The sequence below is a fragment of the Hemicordylus capensis genome, chromosome 1, assembly GCF_027244095.1.
Source record: "Hemicordylus capensis ecotype Gifberg chromosome 1, rHemCap1.1.pri, whole genome shotgun sequence".
NCBI lineage: Eukaryota > Metazoa > Chordata > Lepidosauria > Squamata > Cordylidae > Hemicordylus > Hemicordylus capensis.
The window spans coordinates 73,069,201-73,094,123 of NC_069657.1; the positions used below are offsets into that span (position 1 = coordinate 73,069,201).

The window sequence follows — 24,923 nt, forward strand, 5'->3', positions numbered from 1 at the left end:
CCCTCCTTGCATAGTGCATTGTGGGATATTGGAGGATGCCGACGGATTTCCCCTTGCCACTCTGGGCATGTGACATGGCAGGGCCAGGAGCGGCAAGGATCATGTGGGGGGTGGAAGACAAGTAAGCTCCTGCCTTCCCCCCAGCCCCAGCAGTTGTGGTCATGTAAACAACCTTGATTGATTGATTGATTCATTAAGTGCCATCAAGTCAATGTTGACTCTTTACGACCACATGGATAGATTCTCTCCAGGATGATCTGTCTTCAGCTTGGCCTTTAACGTCTCTCAGTGGTGCATTCATTGCTGTCCTAATCGAGTCCATTCACCTTGCTGCTGGTTGTCGTCTTCTCTTTCCATCAACTTTTCCCAGCATTATGGACTTCCCAGGGGAGCTGGGCTTTCACAAAAAGTGTCTGAAGTATGATAGTTTGAGCCTGGTCATTTGTGCCACAAGTGAAAATTCTGGATTGACCTTAGTAAATGCCGAATGACCATCCTTGTTTATCATATACTAAAACAACAAATTCACTGTCACCCTTCTTGACAGTGTGATATTCTATACACTTACTTTATTTTAAGTGTATATGTGTGGGGGATGTTGACGCGTATGATTTACTCTGACATGTTGTGCACTGTACTGTGGGCAGTTCTGTATTGCCTGTGCTGCTGTGGGCATCTAAAACAATGCTGGTGCTATTGTGCAAGAACACTCTTGTGTTAATATACAAAATTGTGCAATTCCACTGGTGTAATAGGACCATGCAAACATGACTGTGAAATTTTACATATTTGTGCAAGAGCATTTTTGTTTTAGATGCTCGCAGCAGCACAGGTAGTGCTGAATTGCTTGTAGTAAACTGTGCAGCATGTCAGTGTGTGTATACACACACACACACACACACACACACACACACACACACACACACACTTGCTGTAGCTTTAACATAGGGTTACCAGGGAATGAGTAACAATTTACCTCAGTTATAGATCTCTTGGGAAGTAAATCTGAGTGTGGTACAGTTGGAGAAATGTCCAGTGATCCTCTGCTAGACACAGTCGTGACGCCTTTGGTTTCCACATTAAAAAGGGAGTTTTCACTAATATTTTTTGAATGTGATGGTTCAAAATCATTAGCATGCAGTTTTGACAAATCACTGGCAGGTTGCTGAATTTTCAAATCATGGGGTAATGAAGAAGGCAAAGTGTTCTGAGTTTCTGGGGCTGAATCCTGTAGGCCAAGAAAATTGGATGAAGCACTGGCATCAGTGGGGCTGGCCAACCCTGGGTCTTCTCCAAAACCGAACTGATGCAAACCCTCTTTGGACTTTTGGGTAGGAGAGGCAACGTGTTCCAGGGGAACTCTCAAGGTGAGAGCTGATGATCCAGATGGTAACTGTTGAGTGTTCTTCGGTTCTAGCAGTCTTGCAAGTGCTCTTCTTCTTTCTGAAGGCCGTCTTCTTAGGGAGGGGACCTTGATCAATTTCCCCCCCTCTCTTTGCCCACTCTCCTGATGATCAATTTGTTTCAGTAGCTTCAATTCCCTCTGAAAGAAAAGAAAAGAAAGGAGCTGGTAAATAAATAAGTTGTGTGAGAAACACGGAACAATCTATGGAGGCTGCGACTATTATGTGAAACAAGTAAGATCCCTTTCAGTATGACAAACTATATTTTGGACTCTAGGCATATACTGTTCTGGAAGGGTGCATGGCCACTGCATATGAGCATCATTGCATATGTTGTCTCTTTCTCCTCCCCATCCCTGCCTTGTGGTAGGGGAGAGGGAGAGGGAGTGAGAGAGTGAGAGTGAGAGTGACTGAGAGAGAGCGCACAGACCCAGCAGTCCTAGCTCCAATGTGCCACTTTGTTTCTCTACCACGGAATCACAACAGTTTATCATAGGATATACTGAGTCAGACCACTGGTCTATCTAGCTCAGTATTGTCTACACAGACTGGCAGCGGCTTCTCCAAGGTTGCAGGCAGGAATCAGCCCTATCTTGGAGAAGCCAAAGAAGGAACTTGAAACCACCTGCTCTTCCCAGAGCGGCTCTATCCCCTGAGGGGGAATATCTTCCAGTGCTCGCATGTGGTCACCCATTCAAATACAACCAGGGTAGACCCTGCTTAGCCAGGGGGACAATTCATGCTTGGTACCACAAGACCAGCTCTGAATGCTGCTGCTTCCATCCTACCTTTCCCCTTCTATTCCTACAAAAGAGACAGAGAGGACGGCCCAGTATGGAGACTGTTTCACTGTGTTTGCGATGCTGTTTCTCTTTTTTCTTTCTGGGCTGTTACTCACACCTTAAAGCCACTTGCACCGCTGAGTGGGATCCTGGGGAGAGGAAATGGATCCTAGTCCGTCCTGCATACAGTATCCCCTCTCCCCGCGCCTCAGGGTACCTTTCTGCTGCCACACTGGGCATCGCAGGCATGTGCACCCTCTGCAGGATGGGAGGCATATCACACCAAAAATCCAGCATGGCTTTATATAGTTATTTGTGATATACATGAACAGCAGCAGACTTTTCCCTGCCAGCCATTTTCCTGCTACAAATTCCCACAAAAAGGGGCATAGCTAGGGGAGACAGGGCCTGTGTTTGTGTTCCAGATTGTGTTTGTGTTCCAGATTGAGGGAGATAATGAAGAAAATAGAGAGTGGTCAAGCTGGAGGAACCTCAGGAGCTGGGGGCTCAGGTTGTTTGAACCCTTTCGCTCAATTATAGCTACACCCCTGCCCACAAACTGTTTTTACTTTTGCAGAGTTCCAGGCTTATGTTTTTTCTTATCTGGAATTCTGGAAGGGATGACTTTGGGGATGACTTTGAGAAGAAAACCAGCTACTGGGGAAAGGTTTAAAGAGCCCCCATCCTCCCTTCTAACTATTTCTTTGCTTTCTCTCTTGTGTCTGAAGCGGCTTAAAAAATATAATTGCAGTACTGATACACACAATAGCACAGAACATTTAGTTAGCCTCTAAGCCACGAGTCAGCAACCTATGAAATACATGCTAGAAGTGCCATGCAAAAGGATTTTGAGTGGTACTCACACTGCTGGTTCATACTGGACTAGCAATGCAAGTGCCACTCAAAACCATTTTGCCTCTGCTCCTGATGTGCTGTAACTCCCCAATAGCAGCAAGAGTGGCAGTGTTCAAGCCCCTGTTCCATTCCATAAATCCTCCCTTCCTGCTGGTGGTGGTGGAGGAAAAGAAGACAGAGGTGGAGAAGGAAGAGCAGTAGCATAGGAGGTGGCTAGGACACTCCCTCCATCCTCTACCTGTGGTGGGAGCAGGAGCAGCCGCTGGCACTGCCATGACCACCTCCTCCAGCCTTGTGTATTTGTGCTTCAGAAGGTTGTATGCCTATTCTGCAGCCAGGCGGCTATACGGCAGGCTATGGCAGTGGTGATGCAGCAGTGTGAAGCCTAGGACTTGCCTCCCGCCAAACACTCTGATTTGCCCTGGCCCTCACACCCCCATAGGGACAGCCCTGAGTCCCATTAAGATCTACATTTCAAGCTTATTAAAAACATTATTTACTTTACATACAATTGTTTAATTAGATACAGAGAGATCTTATAAATGTTAAAATGTATTAGTGCCATGTGAAACCTTAAATTAGAGTGATAAATGAAGACTTGGCACACCACTTCTGAAAGGCTGCCAACTCCTGCTCCAAGAGAAGGCTAAACACAATGTGAAAAACAGCCTTTGACGAAATTGTTTTTCAGCGTAACAAGAACAGCATAACTGTGAAAGCACATAATTGAGATGTTCACTGTTAAGGCAAATGGGAGGGACAGATACAGTTTGCCCCTAGTGGAGCAATGCAACCTGCCCCAACCCGTTTCCATCTGTTTTTTTCATATCACCTTTGTCTTTCTGTTCAGCTGTTGAAACTTCTCCTCTTGAGCCTCCAGCACCTTTTCAAAATCTTGATGTTTCTTCAGCAGTTGCTCAACATTAGAAATGGAATGCTGAGGAAGGAAATCAGTACAGAAAAATCACTTAATCCAGGAAATCGATGAGGGTATATAACTATCTGAAAGGTCTGAAATTTTTCAAAGTTGGTTGAGGGAATCAAGTTTCTTCTGAAATGTGTTTCATTCTACAACTAATTAAGGAGGTTAAATAATGATTTTGACTATGATGAGGAAGCAATAAGGGCTCATTCATTTGTTTTAACTTTTATGTTGTTTTTTGTTGTAAACTGCCCAGAGACTTAGGTTTGGGGTGGTATAAAATATGTTAAATAAAATAAATAAATAGATAAATTCATGCCATATGATAGAACAATTCAACTCTCAGGTTAAACCTTCTCTGCAGTCACAGATGCCGCAACTGTTACACTCATGCCCATTTCATTAAATATTATGCAACATACAAATTAGCTGGGGCTTCTGTTTCACAATATGTTGTCACAGTCTTTCTTGGTGTTCCTGCTGTAAGGGATAGCGTGACTCAAGCCAATCATTAGGTCAAGCAGTCCACTTATGTAGCAAAGTGTTTTAGAGTTTATGCTGTCCTTACTCACCCCATAGCTAGGATCTGAGAGAAAACCCTCCCTGGCAGTCAGCCAAGCTTCAGCTTGGTCCAGCTCCCTTCGCAGTAACTGGATCTCCCAGTTTTCTTCATAAAAACCCTTCCTCATGTCCCAGCATTCCCTCACTTTTCTCATCAACTCCAATAGTTCTGACAGTTTCTCTTCAATCTATAGCAAGAAAACCCAAGATTTAAATTAAAAGAGGAGAGAGAGAAATAAAGATCAGCATTTCATTTGAAATCTCTGCCAAGCAGACTGACTTTGTGACCTCTCTAGAAAAACTGTTGAATCCATTCTATTTTTATAAATTTGATTCTATATTTTGCACAATGAGTGTATCTTTTTATTTTATAAAACTAACTACAATAAAACTGATATATGATATAAAAATGACTAATCATCTTTCTATTAAAAGGCACCAAAGGTGATGTACAATAAAAAATTAAACATTAAAACAATATACAAACCAAACATCAGCATGCAGTAGAGAGATAAAATCTGTCCTTATAAATGCAGAAAGAAAAAAAGGAAAGGAAAGGAAAGGAGCAACAGCTCCAATCAGAATGTCCAAAAGAATAAAAAGATCTTAACATTAAGACTAGGTAATAAGGTCAACACTAAGGTCAACACTGATTAGACTAGGTCAACACTAAGACTTGGTCATGAGATGGCCTGATGGGCCTTCTTAGGCAAGCTGTTCCACAGCTGTGGCACCACATCTGAGAAAGCCCAGCCTTCTATGGGCCTGTTCATAATGTATATTTTGACAATTCTGACAGTAGAAATGCTTCATGAAAATGGATTCTAGAATGTGTGTGTGTAGATAAGGCTTTTGGAACAAAAAATAACAAAGTCAAGTTTTGTGGTACTTTAAAGAGTAGGGCAGGATCCAGACTTAGTTATGACTATGTACTGTTGAAATAGGTGCAACAAGTTAGCCATGACTTAGTTAGTTACTCATTAGTTTCAATGGACCTTAGTCATGACTAACTTAGTCTGGATCCTGCCCTAACACATAACATGTGGCTTGAGCCTTTTGCAGCAGGTACATCAAATGGCCTGCAATGTTGGTAGGTTACCAACCATGTACCAACTTCCTAGGCCATTCCATGCAACTGATGAAGTAAGTTTCAGCCAAGGAAAACCCCACATGCACTGTACATTAAGGTGACACCTTAAGAATGCTGAAGTCTTAGTTCCGAAGGATGGTTTTTTATTTGAATGGAAATAAATGTGATTTCCTACTTGTGTCAGTTCTGTACATGAACTGAAACAGTTTGTTATTGTGTGCAATGTGCCTCTGTCCAACAATAACAAATGCCCTCTGTCCAACAATGATGCATCCCACCATTATTTTTAAGCTGGCGATTTAATTTATAGAAAAACCAGTGTGTTTTTCCAAGTACACAAAGTGAGGAGCAGAGCAACAAGATCTTTTAACAAATTCTGAAGATGACGTTTTTACTCCCCATGATCTGCAGCTCTCCTTACAAATCATATATAAGGCAAGCCGAGTGTCATTGCAAAGGTCAGTGTATGAAGTTACAGAGATATCAAGACCATGGGGAGTTTTTCAAATGAATCCCTCTCCTATTTCCACTTTCATAATAGTCTGTGAAGAACTACATGCCGAGTAAGAGCCTTAGTCCAAACTGTTTCTTCTATATCATATTGCATTTTTAGCCTACCCTACACAATTTGTGCTTTTAGATCAAAGGATCTATTTATTTGTTCTGTTTTTATTGATTCCCTACCTATGAACTCAGGGTAACTTAGACTATACACATTTTTTCTCACAATAACATGAGAAGAAAATTAGTCTGCCAGATAGTGATATATGCTCAAGCTTCATATTTGAGAAGGAACCCTACTCTCTCAATCTCTCAGGTTGCATTGCTGAGGCTGCCCAGTCCAACGTATGTCTATAAACACTGGGCTCTATCCTAAGGTTTCCTTTTTCCAGAAGAAGATTCTTCCTCTAGAGGAAGGAATAAAGAAAGGCCTCCTTGCTCCAGAGCAAGGAATTCTTTCTCTGAATGAAGACTCTTTCTTCTGGAGGAAGAATATCTTCTGAAGGAAGAAAACCATAGGTTAGAGTCTATCACAAATAATGTACAAGAGCAATAATTGTCAAGTTATTGAACAAAATCCAGAAACTAGATTCAAAATCAGGGTGTGTATGAAATAAGCTCTCTAAGGTCATCTCATGAGGCTCTTTTGACTTTCGTATACCCCATTGCCTGAGGTATAGTTACTGGTGATGTGAAGACAGCTTTTTCTGTTGTAGAATCCCAGAATGAACTTCCTATTCTGGGAGGTTCACTTGTCCCCGACACTACCAATATTCTGTTACCACTTGAAAATGCTTCTTTTCCAGTAATCCTTAATTTACTGGAGATGTAGGTTGATTTTGTTTAGTCTTGGCCATTTTACATTTCAGCTGCAGCATTTGTTATTTTATGGTTCTGATTGTATTTTAGATTAATTGGTTCCTTTATGTAAGCTGTTTTGAGCACCTTCACTTTGAAAGGTACTCAGAGCATATAAATATTGGTTTAACTGTTCAGAATACCTTCCCCTTGCAAAAAATGAGCTGTGTAGATTTTTTTCCAAGTGTGAAGGTTCCTGCTTTGAGGTGCTGAATTTGATGAGATGGCACTCATCCTATCCATTCATAAGAACAGTCTTGCTGGATCAGGCCCAAGGCCTATCTAGTCCAGCATTCTGTTTCCCAAAGTGGCCAACCAGATGCCTCTGGGAATCCCATGGCTCCTCTTTTCTCCGGTGCTGGATTTAAGTACAAGCTGTGTATGCTATAGTTTAGGGCCCGACGTTATGAGAGGCCTCTCAATACCAAGACATGACTAAACTTCAAGTTTTATATAATTGGTTGAAAAATGAAGGAGAAAGGGGGAAATATTCTTTTAAAAGACATTGGGGTATTCACACGGGTGGGTGGAAAGGCAGGGTTCAACCTACCTTCACCCAGATGATTGCTGTTTGCCCCTGAGACATGCAAGCCATGTGCCCACATGTCCCACGCTGCTCCTGGCAGTGTGGCTCAACAGAGGCCAGAACTCATTATCCCAGCCTCCAGGTATCCCACATTGCACCACATACCAAGCGCAGTGCACTGGGGAATTCCCCATGGGCAGTGTTTCTCAACACTGGGCTCACAGATGTGGGATTGGGGATTATGTGTGTTGAAATCCAATAACATCTGGGAACCCAACGTTGAGAATCCCTGTCCTACGGGACGGGCGCTGTAGGCTCCTGTCTCTGTGTCAGTGAGAGCTGCAAGCAGCTCACATTGACACACAATCCTGGCAGCCAGGTTAAGGGCGCGGGTCTTCAGAAGAATGCTGCTTTAACGATGAGCAGCATGGTGAGGCGGGGTGACTGGCGTTCCAGGATGGGACTTTTGACCTGATTTGTAATGCTATGGAGGCTTTTAAGGTTGACATAGCTTAGGGCCTCAGTATGTCAGAATCCAGCTTTCCCTGAAATACATTTCAGAGAGCCAGCATGGTGTAGTGGTTAGAGTGCTGGACTAGGACCGGGGAGACCCGAGTTCAAATCCCCATTCAGCCATAAAACTAGCTGGGTGACTCTGGGCCAGTCACTTCTCTCTCAGCCTAACCTACTTCACAGGGTTGTGAAAGAGAAACTCAAGTATGTAGTACACCGCTCTGGGCTCCTTGGAGGAAGAGCGGGATATAAATGTAAAAATAATAATGACGATCAAATTGAAAAAGTTGTCAAAATGAAGATGCAAAAATATTATGCAAAAAAAAAATAGACTTCCAACTACAAACAGACAAACATCTGCCACACAATACACCAGATATAACTGTAGTTGAGAAGAAAGAAAAACAAGTCAAAATAATCAACATAGCAATACCAGGGGATAGCAGAATAGAAGAAAAAGAAAGAAAAAATCACAAAATACAAAGATCTACAAATTGAAATTGAAAGGCTGTGGCAGAAAAAGACCAAAATAATCCCAGTGGTAATTGGCGCCCTGGGTGCAGTTCCAAAACAACTTGAAGAGCACCTCAACACCATAGGGGCCACAGAAATCACCATCAGGCAGTTACAAAAAGCAGCTTTACTGGGAACAGCCTATATTCTGCAACGATATCTATAACAACAGCAACAACATTGACAATAAAATTCAGCCATCAATTCAACAACAATAAAATTCAGCCTTGGGAAGGACTCGATGTCTGGATAAAACAAACCAGTCAATAACACCTGTCTGACTGTGTAAATTATTATTATTATTATTATTATTATTATTATTATTATTATTACTGTGCCAGGCGACGATGAAGTGCATGGCTTTTGGCTTAAACACTTAACAAGCCTTCATAAACAACTATCAAAACAGTTCAATCACATTTTGCAAGGCGGTAATATTGAACAATGGCTAACAACTGGGAAAACTCATCTCATAATGAAAGACCCAGCAAAAGGTGCAGTTCCAAGTAATTATAGACTGATAACCTGCCTGCCAACCATGTTCAAATTATTGACTGGAATAATAGCAGATGAAGTGATGCAACACTTCAACAATAATAGCAGATGAAGTGATGCAACACTTATTAACTAACAAACAGCTTCCAGTTGAACAGAAAGGAAATTGCCCGAACACTAGAGACACAAAAGACCAGCTGCTGATTGGCAAAATGATTTTAGAAAATGGCAAGAGAAGAAAAACAAATCTAAGTGTTGCATGGATTGACTACAAGAAATCCTTCGATTCATTGCCTCACACCTGGATAATAAAATGTTTAGAAACAAACATGTTTCAGCAAAAACATTCAGATATTTATAAAAAACGCAATGAGCATGTGGAATACACAGTTAACAATCAATGGTGAGACACTTGGACAGGTTAGCATTAGAAGAGGCATTTTCCAAGGGGACTCACTATCCCCTCTGTTTGTAATCGCCATGACCCCACTTTCACAAATACTAAACAAAACAGGCCTCAGATACCAAACATCTAAAACATCCAGTAAAATCAACTATCTGCTGTACATGGACGATCTGAAGTTGTATGGAAAGTCCCAGTCAGAAATCGAATCACTGCTAAACACTGTCCGTATATTCAGTAGCAATATAGCAATGGAGTTTGGACTAGACAAGTGTGCTGCATTAATAATGAACAGAGGGAAAATAAGAAAAACAGAAGGAATAGAACTGCCCAGTGGAAGCAACATCAAGAACCTGGAAGAGAAAGAACCTTACAAATACTTGGGCATTCACCAGGCTGATAACATCGCACACACTGAAGTTAAAAGAAAGATTGGAAGTGAATACATCAGGAGAGTTAGAAAAATCCTAAAGTCCAAACTCAATGGTGGGAACACCATACAAGCCATAAACACCTGGGCTATACCTGTTATCAGATACACTGCAGGAATAATAGACTTGACCCAGGCAGATCTAGAGACGCTAGATCGTAAGACCAGGAAAGTCATGACCATCAATCATGCTCTGCACCCCCGCAGTGATGTAGATAGGCTATACCTCCCTTGCAGCTCAGGTGGAAGAGGAATGCTGCAAGTCCATCAAACAGTAGAGGAGGAGAAAAGAGGCCTTGAAGAATATATAAAGGACAGTGAAGAAGATGCACTTAAAATGGTCAATAATGCGATACTATTCAACACCAATGAAACAAAGCAGGCCTACAAGAAAGAACAAGTGAAGAACCGAGCAGAAAAATGGAGAAATAAGCCCCTTGCATAGTCAATATTTGCACAATATAAGTGGAAAATTAGACATCACCAAGACCTGGCAATGGCTTAAGAATGGCAACTTGAAGAAATAAACAGAGGGTTTAATACTGGCTGCTCAAGAAAGGGCACTAAGAACCAGAGGCGTATCTTGGGAAAACAGCGCCGAGAGCAAGCACTGAAATTGCGCCCACTGTCCAAACATCTGACACCCAGCTTTCAGATAACTTTACCATAATATCAGCTCAAAAATACAAGTCAAGCTCCTTAATCTTTTAATATTTCAAAAACTATTTAGCAGTGGACATAGCCAGACCAAAACATGCTGGAAAACTACAAATTTCAGTATTCCTGGGCTCATGAAATACCCACATACTATGTGAAGGTGTATTTGGAAAACTAAACAGAAGTGCCTGTCTAATTCTCTAGTATGCATTGTAGCATCACTATTATATAAGTTTTAAGAAGAATTGGAGAATTTGACTTTTCCCAGATACTCTGAAAATAATTAAAGGATATGCAGAGTAAACTGTGTCACTGCTTAGAATATATTCTAGTATTTCAGAAAGACAGTTAAAATGAGAGAAAGAGAGCAAGAAACTCCCCGTGGGCCTTAATACTAAGGATTTCACACTGATTCAAAGACAAACTCACCATTAATAGCCATATTATTAAGACATCAGATTTAACTCACTTATCACAAGAAGTAAGAGCAAATGAATACAATCCTAGCTCATAAGCTTCAGCTCAGTATTCACAAGCCCTGATTCTCTGGACTTAGTGCCAAAATAAATATGTGTACAGTGACATATCATTTTTATTTTATATTTTTTTTCACCTGTAGCCGCTTCGGGGGGCTTCCTAAAGGCTGGGGTGGGTATGCAAAGGTTCCCCCTCCCCCCACTGGCCTCTAGGGCCTCGCAGGGACCATTTGAGCATGTGTCGTGGCCATTTTTAAAAATAGTTTTTTTTAAAAAGGGGTGCTAAAAACAAAATGGCCGCTTCGCATGCTCAAATGGCCTCTGTGAGGCCTGGCCTGGCCTAGGGCCTCACAGAGGCCATTTGAGCATGTGCGGTGGGCATTGTGTTTTTGGTGGCCATTTTTTAATTTTAGAAAATGGCGCCCCCCTTCAAGTGGCGCCCGGGGCACGTGCCCTGCCTGCCCTACCATAGATACACCCCTACTAAGAACAAATGCAATAAGAGCAAAAGTAGAAAAGTCAACAACAAACAGCAAGTGCCGCCTTTGTAAAGAAGCAGATGAAACAGTGGACCACCTAATCAGTTGTTGTAAAAAGATCATACAGACTGACTACAAACAAAGGCATGACAAGCTAGCAGGGATGATACACTGGAACATCTGCAAAAAATACAAACTATCTGTAGCCAAAAATTGGTGGGACCATACAATTGAAAAAGTTGTAGAAAATGAAGATGTAAAAATATTATGGGACTTCCGACTACAAACAGACAAACATCTGCCACACAATACACCAGATATAGCTGTAGTCGAGAAGAAAGAAAAATAAGTCAAAATAATCAACATAGCAATACCAGGGGATAGCAGAATAGAAGAAAAAGAAATAGAAAAAATCACAAAATACAAAGATCTACAAATTGAAATTGAAAGGCTATGGCAGAAAAAGACCAAAATAATCCCAGTGGTAATTGGCACCCTAGGTGCAATTCCAAAACAACTTGAAGAGCACCTCAACACCATAGGAGCCACAGAAATCACCATCAGCCAATTACAAAAAGCAACTTTATTGGGAACAACCTATATTTTGCGACGATATCTATAATAACCAACAGTATTGATGATAAAATTCAGCCATCCCAGGTCCTTGGGAAGGACTCGATGTCTGGATAAAAACAAACCAGTCAATAACACCTGTCTGGCTGTGTAAACAAGAGATAATAATAATAACAATTTCCTCCAAACAAGGTTAAGGAATCCTTACCTGCCAGCATATCCCTATTTTCCCATTGAGACGAATGGAAAAATAGGGACGTGTTGGCAGGTACGGGAATCCATTGGCACAATGGATAGCCTTTAACTGCAGTTAAGGCTAACCAGGTTTCCTGCCTAACTAGGATTTTAACAAGCATCAAACTTTCGTTAAAGGAGGAACCTGGTTTAACGGTGGTTAATGCATCCTTAGTGTTATTGCATCCCTTAACTGGGATTAGGGAGAGGGGGATATTTGCTCTAGGAAAGGAAGGGACTTGGAAAAGGCTTGCATGATCCTACACTGGTCACATTGTGTGTCCTAACCTCTAGGCCTTGACAGTAGTGAAAATTGCTGTTCCTGGTTAACTGCCTGCTTTTTACTATGTTCATTCGCATGCATTTGATCCATCAGTAGCTTACCTCCATGGACATAAAGTGCCCATTCCTCACTAGGCTGTTTCCAACTTGCTGCAAGTCTTCATATTTCAGCCACTGTTTCTCTATGTCATGCTTGTACTCCTCATGGCGTTTAATAAGCAGTTCAGCACCAAGCAGATCACTTGCTAACTCCTCAGTTATAATCAAGGCATGCATCTCATTGGCCCAGGCCCTGAAGGAATCAACCAGAAGGCAGGCACTGAACACCAGTATTTCCCCAGGAATACGTATGGAAGATTTCATTAATACAGGCAGGGGAAACATAGTGGTTTATACATCCACACTTGTATTAAACACAAATTACTGCATTGTACCAGATACATCCATAGCAGATACATCCATATATTTGCACAATTAGGCTGATATATTGGTCCCACTAAAGTCAACAGAAATTTAGCCACTAATTTTGATGGTGTTAAGGTTTCATCTTTATTATTTTACTGCCTCCAAGGATTCTCCTACTGCAAAAGGAAGACAAGAAGATCTCACTTCTAACAAACTAAGTCATACGTACATCGATTCTGTACAATTACTGAAGTAGACCTGGACTTGTTCTGCCTGCTGCAGTTTCTGCTTTCTCTCCACAGACTTCCTCTGCAGTTTCTCCCAGCACTCATCCACCTCTGAGAGTCTATGTATCATGTTGTCCCTGGGCTGAGGGTACAGATGGCCAAGACGGCAGGCCTCTCCTCTGAGCCTTTCCAGCTCTCTTACAATGGCTGCTAGTTCCCTCTGGAACAAAGACAGGAATTGACCAATCAGAAAAATGGATCTTCAGGAGATTGTTAATGTTTATTTATTAGCATTAGGTTGTTTATAATCTCATATGAACCTCTTACCACATTGAACAAACTTGCAAAGGCATTACAGTTGTGTCTTAGTTGCATATACCTCCACATGGGCAGTCAGAATGATGGCTCTGAGGATAGAGGTACAGACCATCTTTCCCTCCCACTACCAGCCCTCACACAACTGGTCTTAAGAAGAGGCACTTTCAAAGGCATGGCCTATTGTTTCATGGCATTTCCAGAAGGAACAAACAAAAAAATCTTCTGTTACTTCCAGGGCAATTAAGTGTGGCAAGAAGCAACCAACTATCACCAGACAAACCTCCTGTGAAGAATCTACCAGCTTAACTGGAAGAAGTGAAGTCGCTAATTACAGCTGCACCAATCCAAAAACAGCTGCAATAGCAGGGCTGTCAGCTCTCTGTTGTGTAGCTGGGGATTCAGAAAAGGGGGAAAGGGTGGGGATCACGGTGTCTCCCTAGCAGCAAAGACAATAAAGAACGCACGGAGTAAATGAAGCTTTCTTCATACAACCTAAACTTACAGGGGAAATGGGCAGACTGAAGTAAGCCCCGTAACAGTCAGTACAGGGTATGCATTGTTGTGGCAAAGTGGCCAGCTCCACTCACCTCAACTCCCTCGTGTTGGCTGAGAAGGGTCTGCACACCTGGCAGGTCATAGCCATAATCTTCTCGGTCAACAACAGCCTCTTTCTCCTGCATCCACCCCTTTAGGTCATCCACATCACGATCATATTGGTGAACGTGATGAGCTGCTCTGAGATTCTGATGCAAAGAGAAGATATACCAGTGATAAACGGGAATGCAGGAAGCTCCCTTATACCAGGTCAGGCCATTGGCTCATCTAGCTCAGTATTGTCTCTACTGACAGCAGCAGCTCTCCAGAGTTTCAGGCAGCGGACTTCCCCAGTCCTACTGGGAGAGAGAAGGGAGTGAACCTGGGACTTTCTGCATGCAAGGCAGATGCTCTACCCACATTGTCACACAATATAAGTACCATGGCACAAACATAAAAATGGGGGTACTGGCTCGCACAGTTAAATGCTATGCTTTCTGCAACCCTAAATATATGGTTATATGAAGGGGGGGTGGTCTTTGAAGGATTTTGTCTCCCCCCCCCCCGAGACATTTTTATACATAGGAACATAGGAAGCTGCCATATACATGGTGATTCTCTTTACTGAGCAGGGGGAGAGTAACTGGCCCTATCTAGCCCCAGCACAGTACCTCCAGTGACTGTTGCTAGTGTCTATCCTATGTTTCTTTTTAGATTGTGAGCCCTTTGGGGACAGGGAGCCATCTTATTTATTTATTATTTCTCTGTGTAAACTGCCCTGAGCCATTTTTGGAAGGGTGGTATAGAAATTGAATAAATAAATAATAAATAAGTAAATAAATAAATAAGATATGATTACTCGAACCATAGGTCCATCTAGCTCAGTATTGTCTTCACAGACTGGCAGCGGCTTCTCCAAGGTTGCAGGCAGGAATCTCTCTCAGCCCTATCTTGGAGAAGCCAGGGAGGGAACTTGAAACCTTCTGCTCTTCCCAGAGCAGCTTTATCCCCTGAGGGGAATATCTTGCAGTGCTCACACATCAAGTCTCCCATTCATATGCAACCAGGGCAGACCCTGCTTAGCTATGGGGACAAGTCATGCTTGCTGCCACAAGACCAGTTAGCGGAGCACTTGCTCTGCTAACCTTGTCTAAGGGGAGGGGGAATTAGGAGGATTTGCTGCCGGGAGCCACACAGCTCCCATGGCAGCACACAATCCTCCAAAAGCAGGCTAGGCTCCCTTAGCCCACTTTTGGTGGATTGTGAGAATCTCCTCATAGAGTTACTGGACATAGAGTTGGTCCATACAGTCACCAACTAGCATGTTTTGTCAAGTGACCCCATTGCCATGTACAGGATCACTGGGGAAATGTACTGTCTGTACCAGTTGTCACATCCATCACCCACTGCAACTGCATCAGCATTCCTTGTGAGCTGACACCATCACAGGAATTGCCACAGAATGAACATTTGTGCTGTCAATGTGAATGATCTATATCTCCATATGATCTTATCTATGAGGATAGAACTATGTGGATAAATGCAAAATGACAGTTTCTGATTGTGTGAACCAGCTTGTCCAAACAAGCACTCGCTGTTCAACCCTTAGCAACAGCTTTTCACGTGTTAAAAAGTGCTTCTGGGAGAAGGAGAGATGAGTGAAAATTATGCCACCCCACCCCACCCCTTGTGCGGTTGGCACAGGGCTCTGGATTACTAAACATTGTGCAGGAGCTTTGCAAACAGCATCTCCGCAGTGTTAATCAGGATGTCAGCCAGTAAAAACAGTGGGATTGCCCTAATGAGTCAGGCAGGACAGCAGGAAGGCTTACCTCAGCCCTGTTCTGGATAGCTTGCTGCAGTCTCTCCCATTTGCTATTGATCTGTTGGGCCTTCTTCTGGATATCACGTATTTGGCTATGGGACGCACTTTGAAGGTGGGATGCCAAGTCATTTATCATGAGAACCTTTGCATGGCCCAGAGTTCTTATTCCCTTCACAAACTCTTCAAATTTTTCCTCCAGAATCTGCAAGATGGGAAATGAAAATACATCCCTAGGTTATTCAGAAGCTCCAGGAGCTTTCCCAGATGGGCAGCTTTATTGCCGTGGGAAGTGCCTAAAGTTAAGCTGTTTTGAGCACTGCACCAAAGTGCTGCTTTTTTAGGATGCATCTAATGCACAGTAACTGAATCATCAGTAGCAGAGCTGAATTATGTCATTGGCTGTATGGATGGCACCTTCAGTCACCATCCTTATGTCACTATAAATGGCTCCCTCATATGAACATCCTCTCTACCTAAGTGTAGTGAAGCTGTGTTCACTCACCATTTGGGAAAGCTCCTGCATTTCCAAAAGCTCCGACTGATATGCCTGCTGCTCCCGTTTCTCGAGATCAATGACCTCAAAACAGTGGTACATCTGTTGGTAACCCCCAGACTTGACTTCTGTAATGCGCTCTACATGGGGCTGCCTTTGTATATAGTCCAGAAATTTCAGTTGGTTCAGAATGCGGCAACCAGGTTGGTCTCTGGGTCATCTCGGAGAGACCACATCACTCCTTTACTGATGGATCTACACTGGCTGCCAATGGGTTACCGGACAAAATACAAAGTGCTAGTTATAACATATAAAGCCCTAAACGGCTTAGGCCCTGGGCATTTAAGAGAGCATCTTCTTCACTACGAGCCCCACCGCCCATTGAGGTCATCTAAGGAGGTCCGTCTCCAGTTACCGCCAACTCGTTTGGTGGCTACACAGAGATGGGCCTTCTCGGTCGCTGCCCCAAGACTGTGGAATGCGCTCCATGCTGATATGATCCTCCACATCTCTGACAATTTTTTAAAAAAAACACCTGAAAACCTATCTTTTCACCCAAGCTTTTTCAGCTTTTTAAAATTGTTTGTTTTAATTTTATGGTTGATTTTAAACTGTTGATTTGTTTAAACTTTTATATGTGTTTTGCTTTATGTTAAACACCCAGAGATGAAAAGTTTGGGCCATATATAAGTTTGATGAATAAAATAAAAATAAAATAAAAAATATACAATCCATCGCTATCTCCAGCTCTGTGACAATGTTAATCTCTGAGGTATATTTCAGTGATCCAGTCTCTGATGTGTCTTTATTCAATAATGTCAGAAAATATAAAATGGAATGGCTAAGGTCTTCATGCTCTGCAAAGCACACATCTGGTTTACCTCAACATCCTCCAAATCTTGACCATAGTTATCTGATTCAGCCATGCTCTGTTTCTTGGAAAGCCAGGCATCTACCAACTGCAATTCCCTCTCAAATTGATGCAGCTGGGATTGTTCTTGCAGACCTTTCCTTTGGGTCTCTGCTTTCTGTAGGAAAGAGGTATATTCTCCCAGAACAGTCTTGAGCTTGGGAAGGATAATTAAGCTGTTAAAAAAAAAAAAAAGGTTAACAGTCTTAGAAATTGATTTCAGCTACTGACATGATTCCTAGTGGCTGACATCCTGACTAACGAAGCATGCCCACTTTGAAGGACTGCAGGGTGTGACAGGAGTCATAGAACATAGGAAGCTGCCATATACTGAGTAAGACCATTGGTCTATCTAGCTCAGTACTGTCTTCACAGACTGGCAGCAGCATCTCCAAGGTTGCAGGCAGGAATCTCTCTCAGCCCTATCTTGAAGAAGCCAGAGAGGGAACTTAAAACCACCTGCTCTTCCCAGAGCGGCTCCATCACCTGAGGGGAATATCTTACAGTGCTCACACATCAAGTCTCCCATTCATATGTAACCAGGGCAGACCCTGCTTAGCTAAGGGTCTTAGCAAGTCATGCTTGCTACCACAAGACCAGCTCTCCTCTCCTTGCACAGCTTCCCCAGTTCCGGGCATGTGCGCTGTTGTCCAAGACCCCTTAGAGTCTGGTGTGCTCCCCATGCTCTGGATGGGCTCTGGAAGATTAGAAACATGATGCTGAACCTCAGAGATGCATTTCTGGTCTTGTAGAGCCCTTCTGGAGTGTGGGGAGCAACCCAGTGCTCAAGTAGGGGGACTGGGGGAGTTGTGTGAGGGCTCCCATTTTGCCCCTCAGTACCTCAAACCATGCACACTTCATTAGTCAAGATGTCAGCCAGAGTCATTTACTGATAAAATCCTTGACCATACTAGTAAACATAGCAGTGTTGACTGAAGCTTCATAATACACATGCCCACATCAGTAGTATATATAACTGGCTCCTACACAGGCCCATATATTGCAGAACTAATATAGGTGTACACCAGGTCCTTTATGCAATCCCATGAGGTTTTACAGACAGGGCTTCCCCCCCCCCCAAATCCACTCCTGACTGGAGTGTGGCAGTCCACATATTTGCTGGATTTAACCCGACCTCCCTGCGGGCTATCAGGAACCAGGACAGACAGGGCTTTGTTTTTCTCCGAAGGGAGGCTGCGAATTCTGGCTTAGCTCGAGTTATGTCTGGGGTAAAAAAATCCTCTATTTCCAGCAGCTTTTTGGGAAAAAAAACTTTTGAAAAAAATGTGAAGGAGGTGCCAATGGTCCATCTAATGCCTCGAATCTGCTGCAAAGCAGATTCACTCTTCAGATATCCCGAGGCATAGAGCCATGTGTGAAAACTCTCCATGTGATTCATGCATGCTTTGAAGCATAAATAACCACTTTGACCCATAATGGATTACATAAGAAGCTGTCTTAAGTTACATAAGAAGATGCCTTATAACAAGCCAGACCATTGGTCTATATCTAGCTCAGTATTGTCTACGCTGACTGGCAGCAGTTCTCCAGGGTTTCAGATGGTTATTTCCAAGCCCTACTTGGAAATGCCAGGGCTTGGAACTGGGCCATTCTGCATGCAAAACTGATGCTTTTCTACTAAGATAAGGTCCTCCCCACTTTTTCTCTACCTATTCTGGCATGGAAAACAGGTCATCTAACTCATTCTCTACAAGCAGAAACTGACATTTTGAGAGCCACAACAAAGTTCTTACATGTGGGTTCAGGCATTCTGATCACCAAGAGCAGGCAGCGGGCGTGAGGACAGTAGAAAAAGCAGGTGCCAAAAAGGAGGCCACTGTTTGTACTGCCCTAGACTGCCACCATTTCAGTTCAATGTAAGCATGTACACGAATGTGCAGGTTTGAGGAATGAGCATTATCTGTCAGGTGCACTCCAGGATCCCTGGCAATGTTACAGAGGCTGCTCGAGTGCAATAATTAACCTGGCGTCTGAAAAAAGCGTTAAAAGAACAGGAACTCTTAACAGAGCTCTCTGCAGAGCAATGGTGAAGCATATCTTTCAGACACAAGATGACAACCGTCACTCAGGTTACCGTATGCACAGCTGGACTGTATGCATGAATTATATACAAAGGGCGATCATATTCCAAAAAGGTCAGAGCTTGTGTCATTTAAGAGGACTGAAACAAAACAATGATTTCGTTTTCCCATCCCTACAATGTTATGAAGAAAAATACACTTGTAAATGTTTTATCTTCCTCAGTCCCCAAAGCGACAGAAAGTACAGACACCATAGTAATAGACACAGTTATTTTGAAAAGGGTTTCATGTACTGTGATCTGGAGCAGCTGTGATCTGTTGTCTGCTCTTGGTAATTGGAATGCCTAAACCCCCATCCAGGACACTTGTTGCAATTTGCAAAATTCAGTGAGGCTATTCTCATGAGTGGCCAAAATCCGGCTAAGGGAGCCTAGCCTGATTTTGGCTGATCGTGTGCTGCAACAGGAGCCGTGTAGCTCCCAGCAGCAAATCTCCCAAAGTACCCCTCCCCTTAGCCAAGGTTAATGGAGCAAGCGCTCTGTTAACCTCATATTTTCTATTGTGTATTGCTGTGGTGCAGCTCCACGCCACAGCAACACACAAAGAGACCCCTGGCCGGGATGCTGCAAGCAGCCTCCTGGGCTCGGGGGTCTCTCCAGCATGCCCTGTGTACTTGCGTGGGGCATCCTGGAACTTCTGGGGGCCACACAGCCCCCGATCCCCGTAGCCCCCGCAGGCTCTGTGACGGAGCTGGCAGTCATGTGGGTGGCCAATCCGGCCACCCAGGGCTGCACTTGTGATCGTGGGCTAAGCCCACTCTCCCAGCAAACCCCCTTAAGGCAGGTCTCACTGATCGTGGGACTTGCCTCAGTTTCTGTTTGTGGTGAGTATGTGAGATGACCTGTTTTCCTTGAGCAGGATGCCGCCATCAGTAGAAAAAAAAAGTGGCCATTATGGCGAAGTGCTTGTATGCACTGAAATGCATGCATGAAAAACATGGGACAGGGCTGCATAACTTTGGCCCTCCAGTTATTGTTGGACTACAACTCCCACCATTCTCAGTCACAATGGTCAACTGTCAGGGGTGATCAGAGTTGCAATCCATTCACACTGGAGAATGAATCGACAAGAGCTGGTCTTGTGGTAACAAGCATGACTTGTCCCCTTAGCTAAGCAGGGTCTGCCCTGGTTGCATATGAAAGGGAGACTTGATGTATGAGCATGGTAAAATATTCCCCTCAGGGGATGGAGCCGCTCTGGGAAGAGCAGAAGGTTTCAAGTTCCCTCCATGGCTTCTCCAAGATAGGACTGAGAGAGATTCCTGCCTGCAACCTTGGAGAAGCTTCTGCTGTCAGTCTGTGAAGACAGTACTGAGCTTGATAGACCAATGGTCTGACTCAGTATATGGCAGCTTCCTATGTTCCTATTAGGGCAAATGTTGTGCAGCCTTGACATACAATGGACACACTGAGGGGCTTGCTTCAGAGGGATTCTCAATTCAATGGAGCCCATTCAGCACACATGCAGATCAGTTGTGAGAGGAGGGAGAATAAATAGCTGGTTCGGAATTATGCACGGCAAGTCTGCTTCTATTGCTTTGCATTTGGTGGGTCTGTCAGGGAACCAGTCAGATAGTGTGCATATCAATATCTAGTCAGTATATATGTACATGGGAGTGATTTATAGACAAATTTCCATATGAAAAGAATCTACAGCTTTTCACTCGCCTACCTCTCTGGGTTGTCACTGGTCAAAAGGTAGGTTCCTGTTTCCCTCAGCTTCTCAATGCGGGGCTTGAATCCCTCTAGGTCCAGCTTGGCAGCTTCTACTTTACGAAGCAATGCTTGGGTAGATTCTTCATTCCTCCCATAATCTGTGATTTCCAGGGCAAGCCCCCTCTCCGTCATCCAGGATTCCACTTCCAAAAGCTACAGTGATCAATGAACTTGAATGAGACCTGATCTTTACCTGCAACCTGCTGACACATCTACATTTAGCAGAGAAATGGTTCACTAAGGCTACCGCATGAAGGGGAAAAGGGTAGCTAAACTTCAAACTTATATTGATCTTACAGCATAATAAGTGTCCTAGTTTCCCTGCAAAGAAACCTGGGAAGTGTAATTGGGTTAGGTATCAAGTATTTTCCATTATCTAGCCTCCCTCGGATAACTACCATTCCCTGATTTTCCTGGAGCTTTTTCAGATGGCGACTTTACTGTGATTTTACTTTGGGAGGGTGGGTGTGCATTCACATATTGGCCAGATTTTCCCTTAAGTCTGTGCTCTGTTTCAGAGAGCACTTCATACATGATTCGGGTTTCCCCCTCTATATTGGAACCTAAACTGATTCATGTCCGGGATAAAGAAATCTTCTATTTGCATCTGAGTATCTGTTATGCCCAAACTCGCAGTAAACCCGTGGTAAAGCCTGCTTTCTGAAGAGCCTTCTGGGGAGTGGAAATAAATGTTAAGCCACCTGGAAACTGGGTAACACTATTTTGACATTCATACATAACTGATAAATCATACTCAAGAGCTCTCTTCAGACGTTTGAGAGTGTCATTGAGCTCACAGTTACTGCTCCTAGAGCAGGGAGAAAGTCCCGTTCAGGAGCTGTTATTCAACTCCTTGAGCTGGGCACTCACGATTACGGCACTGTTTGTGTGAAGGGGAAGAACCATAACCATGATGGCCGGCACTTCCATGAGCAGTAACCTCATGGAAGCCTCATTGTTTGAGGTTGCTCCTCATTGAAGCACCAGTCTTCACGGTTTCAGTGCTTCCCCCTTCCCACAAACAGCGCTGTAACCATGAATGCCCAGATCAAGGAGGTGAATGACAGCTCCTGGGTGAGACTTCTTTCCCGCTTTGGTTGCTGTCAGTGTTCCTTCTAACAGGGATTCCCAGATGTTGTTGATTACAACTCCCATAATCCCCAGCCAAAGGCCACTGCATCTGGGGATGCTGGGAGTTGTAGTCAACAATATCTGGGAATCCCTCTTCGAGGGAACACTGGTTGCTGTAACCGTGAGCACAGTGGTACTCATGAAGAGTACCAAGAGGGCTTATAAAAACAACAGAAATTCCAAAAGTTTAAAACAATGCCAAGAATATATCCAAAAAACAAACAGTGGAAAGAGGCTGAGCTTCATAAAAATTCCACAGCAAGGGCATTAATGAAACGTAGAAATTGGATATCAATAGCAATGAGATATGACTTCTTCCATTATGAAAACAGGAATAACTAAGCTCGATTGATGTTGTTTGGCAACACCTTCGATAGACGAAAGATGTTTTAATTTTCCTTCAAGCTCTAACAATATTGATTGCGCCAACAGAAACCTCTGGTCCTTCAAATTTATGGGAACTGGCTTTCCAACCTCATCGTACCTCAGTGAGGAAATGCTGGGCTTCATATGACTGTATGAGCCTCTTTCTTCTTTCTTGAGCCTCATCCTTCAGGCTTTCTAAGGAAAGCTCCAGTTCTTTCACCTGTTCCATGATATCATGAGAAGCAAAGTGCCCCGCTTTTACTAGCTTTTGTCCAGTGCTGATGACTGCTTTCGTTAAAGCATCATGGCTGCTAATCTCGTTCTCTAAATTCTGACAGGTACAACAAAACAATTTTAATTTTAATAATTTGTTTTAATAACTATTTTATGCTATTTTTAAATTGTGTCATGTATTGTAATCTGTGACTTTTAATTATTTTAAATTTTGTATACTGCCTAGAGATGTACATATCAGGAGATATTAAAACACACACACACACACACACACACACACACACACACACACACTTCCTAAATCTGTTTATTAACATTAGCAACTCAATCAGTTTCTTACATTACAATAAAACATAGTTTTAAACAGTAGAGATGGTCCAGAACTGAAAAGTTTGGTTCCTGATTTAGGACCAAACTAGATGTGATACAGCAGATCCGAGAACAAGATTTTCCATGAATTTTAAAAATTTTGGTTGACATAATGTGCAACCTAACACTGGTGTGTTCCTTCTGCCGACGTGGCTATGCATGTAAAATCTAGCCCAGGTGGAGTTGTGCAAGGAAGCATTTAACCAGGATAGATAACCAGGATATCCAGGTTATCTATCCTGGTTAAATGCTGGTTAACTGGAGCAGTTTGACCAGGATTGCCCTGAAATTCTGAGGTGATTCTCACGATCACCAAAAAGCAGGCTAAGGGAGCCTAGCCCGCTTTCTGGAGACCGTGAAAATCACCGGGCTTGCAGGCGAGCCCGGTTGCTCTCAAGCAGGTAACCCGCTTAAGGAGCCCTCCTCTAAGCCCAGTAACCTGCTTATGGAGCCCTCCCCTAAGCGAATGCTCCACTAACCTGGGCTCTATGAACGTGGGCTCTACGATCGTGCACTCGCACGGGGCATCCTGGAACTTCCAGGGGCCACGTGGCCACTGAACCCCGCAGCCCCTGCCGGCTCTGTGATGGAGACGGCAGTCGTGTGGGTGGCTGATCCGGCCACCCAAGGCTGAAGCCTGCTCGTGTGCAGGGAGAGTGGGCTAAGCCCTCTCCCCCTGCTAACCCTCTCGAGGCGTCTCTCACTGATCATGAGACTTGCCTGTCTGAGTTCTCACAATCAGCTCTACAGGGCTCATTAACCCCGTTTATCCTTTTAAACCCAGTCAACAAAAATACATGGAAGAAGCAGTGGCAGATAATGTCTATCACTGTTCTCATCCCAAGGCTATTGTAATGTAACCTTACCTGATGTTTTTCCTGTAAACTCTGAACAGTTGTAAGAGATTGGCCAAAGTCTCTGGATGATGCCAGGGGCATTTTCTCATGAATCCAGGTTAACTCCTCATTGATATCCTGAAGGAATTGGTACTGGAGCCTGCTGGCCTCCAAACAACCATGCCTCTCCTGCAATGGCTCCCTAAGACTCTTGTACCTGGGAATTGAAACAGGAGTGGCATTTATATAGTCAAATAAAACTGCTGTTTAACACAAGTGCCTTGACCAGAGATGAAAGGCTGATAAAAAGAGGACGGATGAGAAAAGAAAGAAGTGGCTGACATCTTGCCTAATGCTATGTTTGCACAAGGATGTTGTGCTAGTACAAGGCTGTTGCTTAGTTGTGCTAAATCTGGAATTTGTGTTCTACTGGCGCAACAAGATACACAACCTGTGGCACACCTCATATGTTTTGCAGGGAGCTTTTGCACAGGAGAAGAATTCTGAAAATCCCCATGATTAGGGATGTGCACAAAACCGGTTTGCCCAGTTTGGTTTGAATTCAAACTGGGTTCAAACCAGGAGGGGGAGGTTCAGTTTTGATTTTGCTCAAACCTTCCCAGTTTGGTTCGAATTTGAACCGTTTTGAACCTCCAAAAGTGGGTGGGGTGGTAGCTGGCACCCCACCCACTTTTGGAGGTTCGAACTGGTTTGAACCGGTTCGAAATGAACCACCCCCAGTTGGGTTCGAATTCAAACCTAAAGCTCGAACCTGATGGCTGGTTCAGTTCGAATTTGAACCATCGAACCGAACTGGTCTGAATTCGAACCGGTTCAAATTCAAACCACTTTGCACATCCTTACCCGTGATTTAGCATAGCTACTCAATCTTCTTGCACTAGTGC

At 43.5% G+C, this 24,923-nt stretch overlaps 1 protein-coding gene across 1 annotated transcript in view; it reads right to left on the reverse strand.

The window, feature by feature from the left end:
• The window catches only part of SPTBN5 (spectrin beta, non-erythrocytic 5), a 198,457-nt gene that overhangs the window by 15,508 nt on the left and 158,026 nt on the right, over nt 1–24,923 (reverse strand). Inside the window, exons 54-64 of the mRNA XM_053313122.1 lie at nt 24,049–24,235; nt 22,698–22,910; nt 21,039–21,235; nt 17,237–17,441; nt 15,870–16,064; nt 14,091–14,246; nt 13,188–13,405; nt 12,656–12,845; nt 4,535–4,711; nt 3,873–3,977; nt 977–1,543 (exon numbers count right to left, since the gene is read on the reverse strand). Of these exons, the coding sequence (XP_053169097.1) occupies nt 977–1,543; nt 3,873–3,977; nt 4,535–4,711; nt 12,656–12,845; nt 13,188–13,405; nt 14,091–14,246; nt 15,870–16,064; nt 17,237–17,441; nt 21,039–21,235; nt 22,698–22,910; nt 24,049–24,235 (2,410 nt within the window). The remainder of the gene's footprint in view (nt 1–976; nt 1,544–3,872; nt 3,978–4,534; nt 4,712–12,655; nt 12,846–13,187; nt 13,406–14,090; nt 14,247–15,869; nt 16,065–17,236; nt 17,442–21,038; nt 21,236–22,697; nt 22,911–24,048; nt 24,236–24,923) is intronic.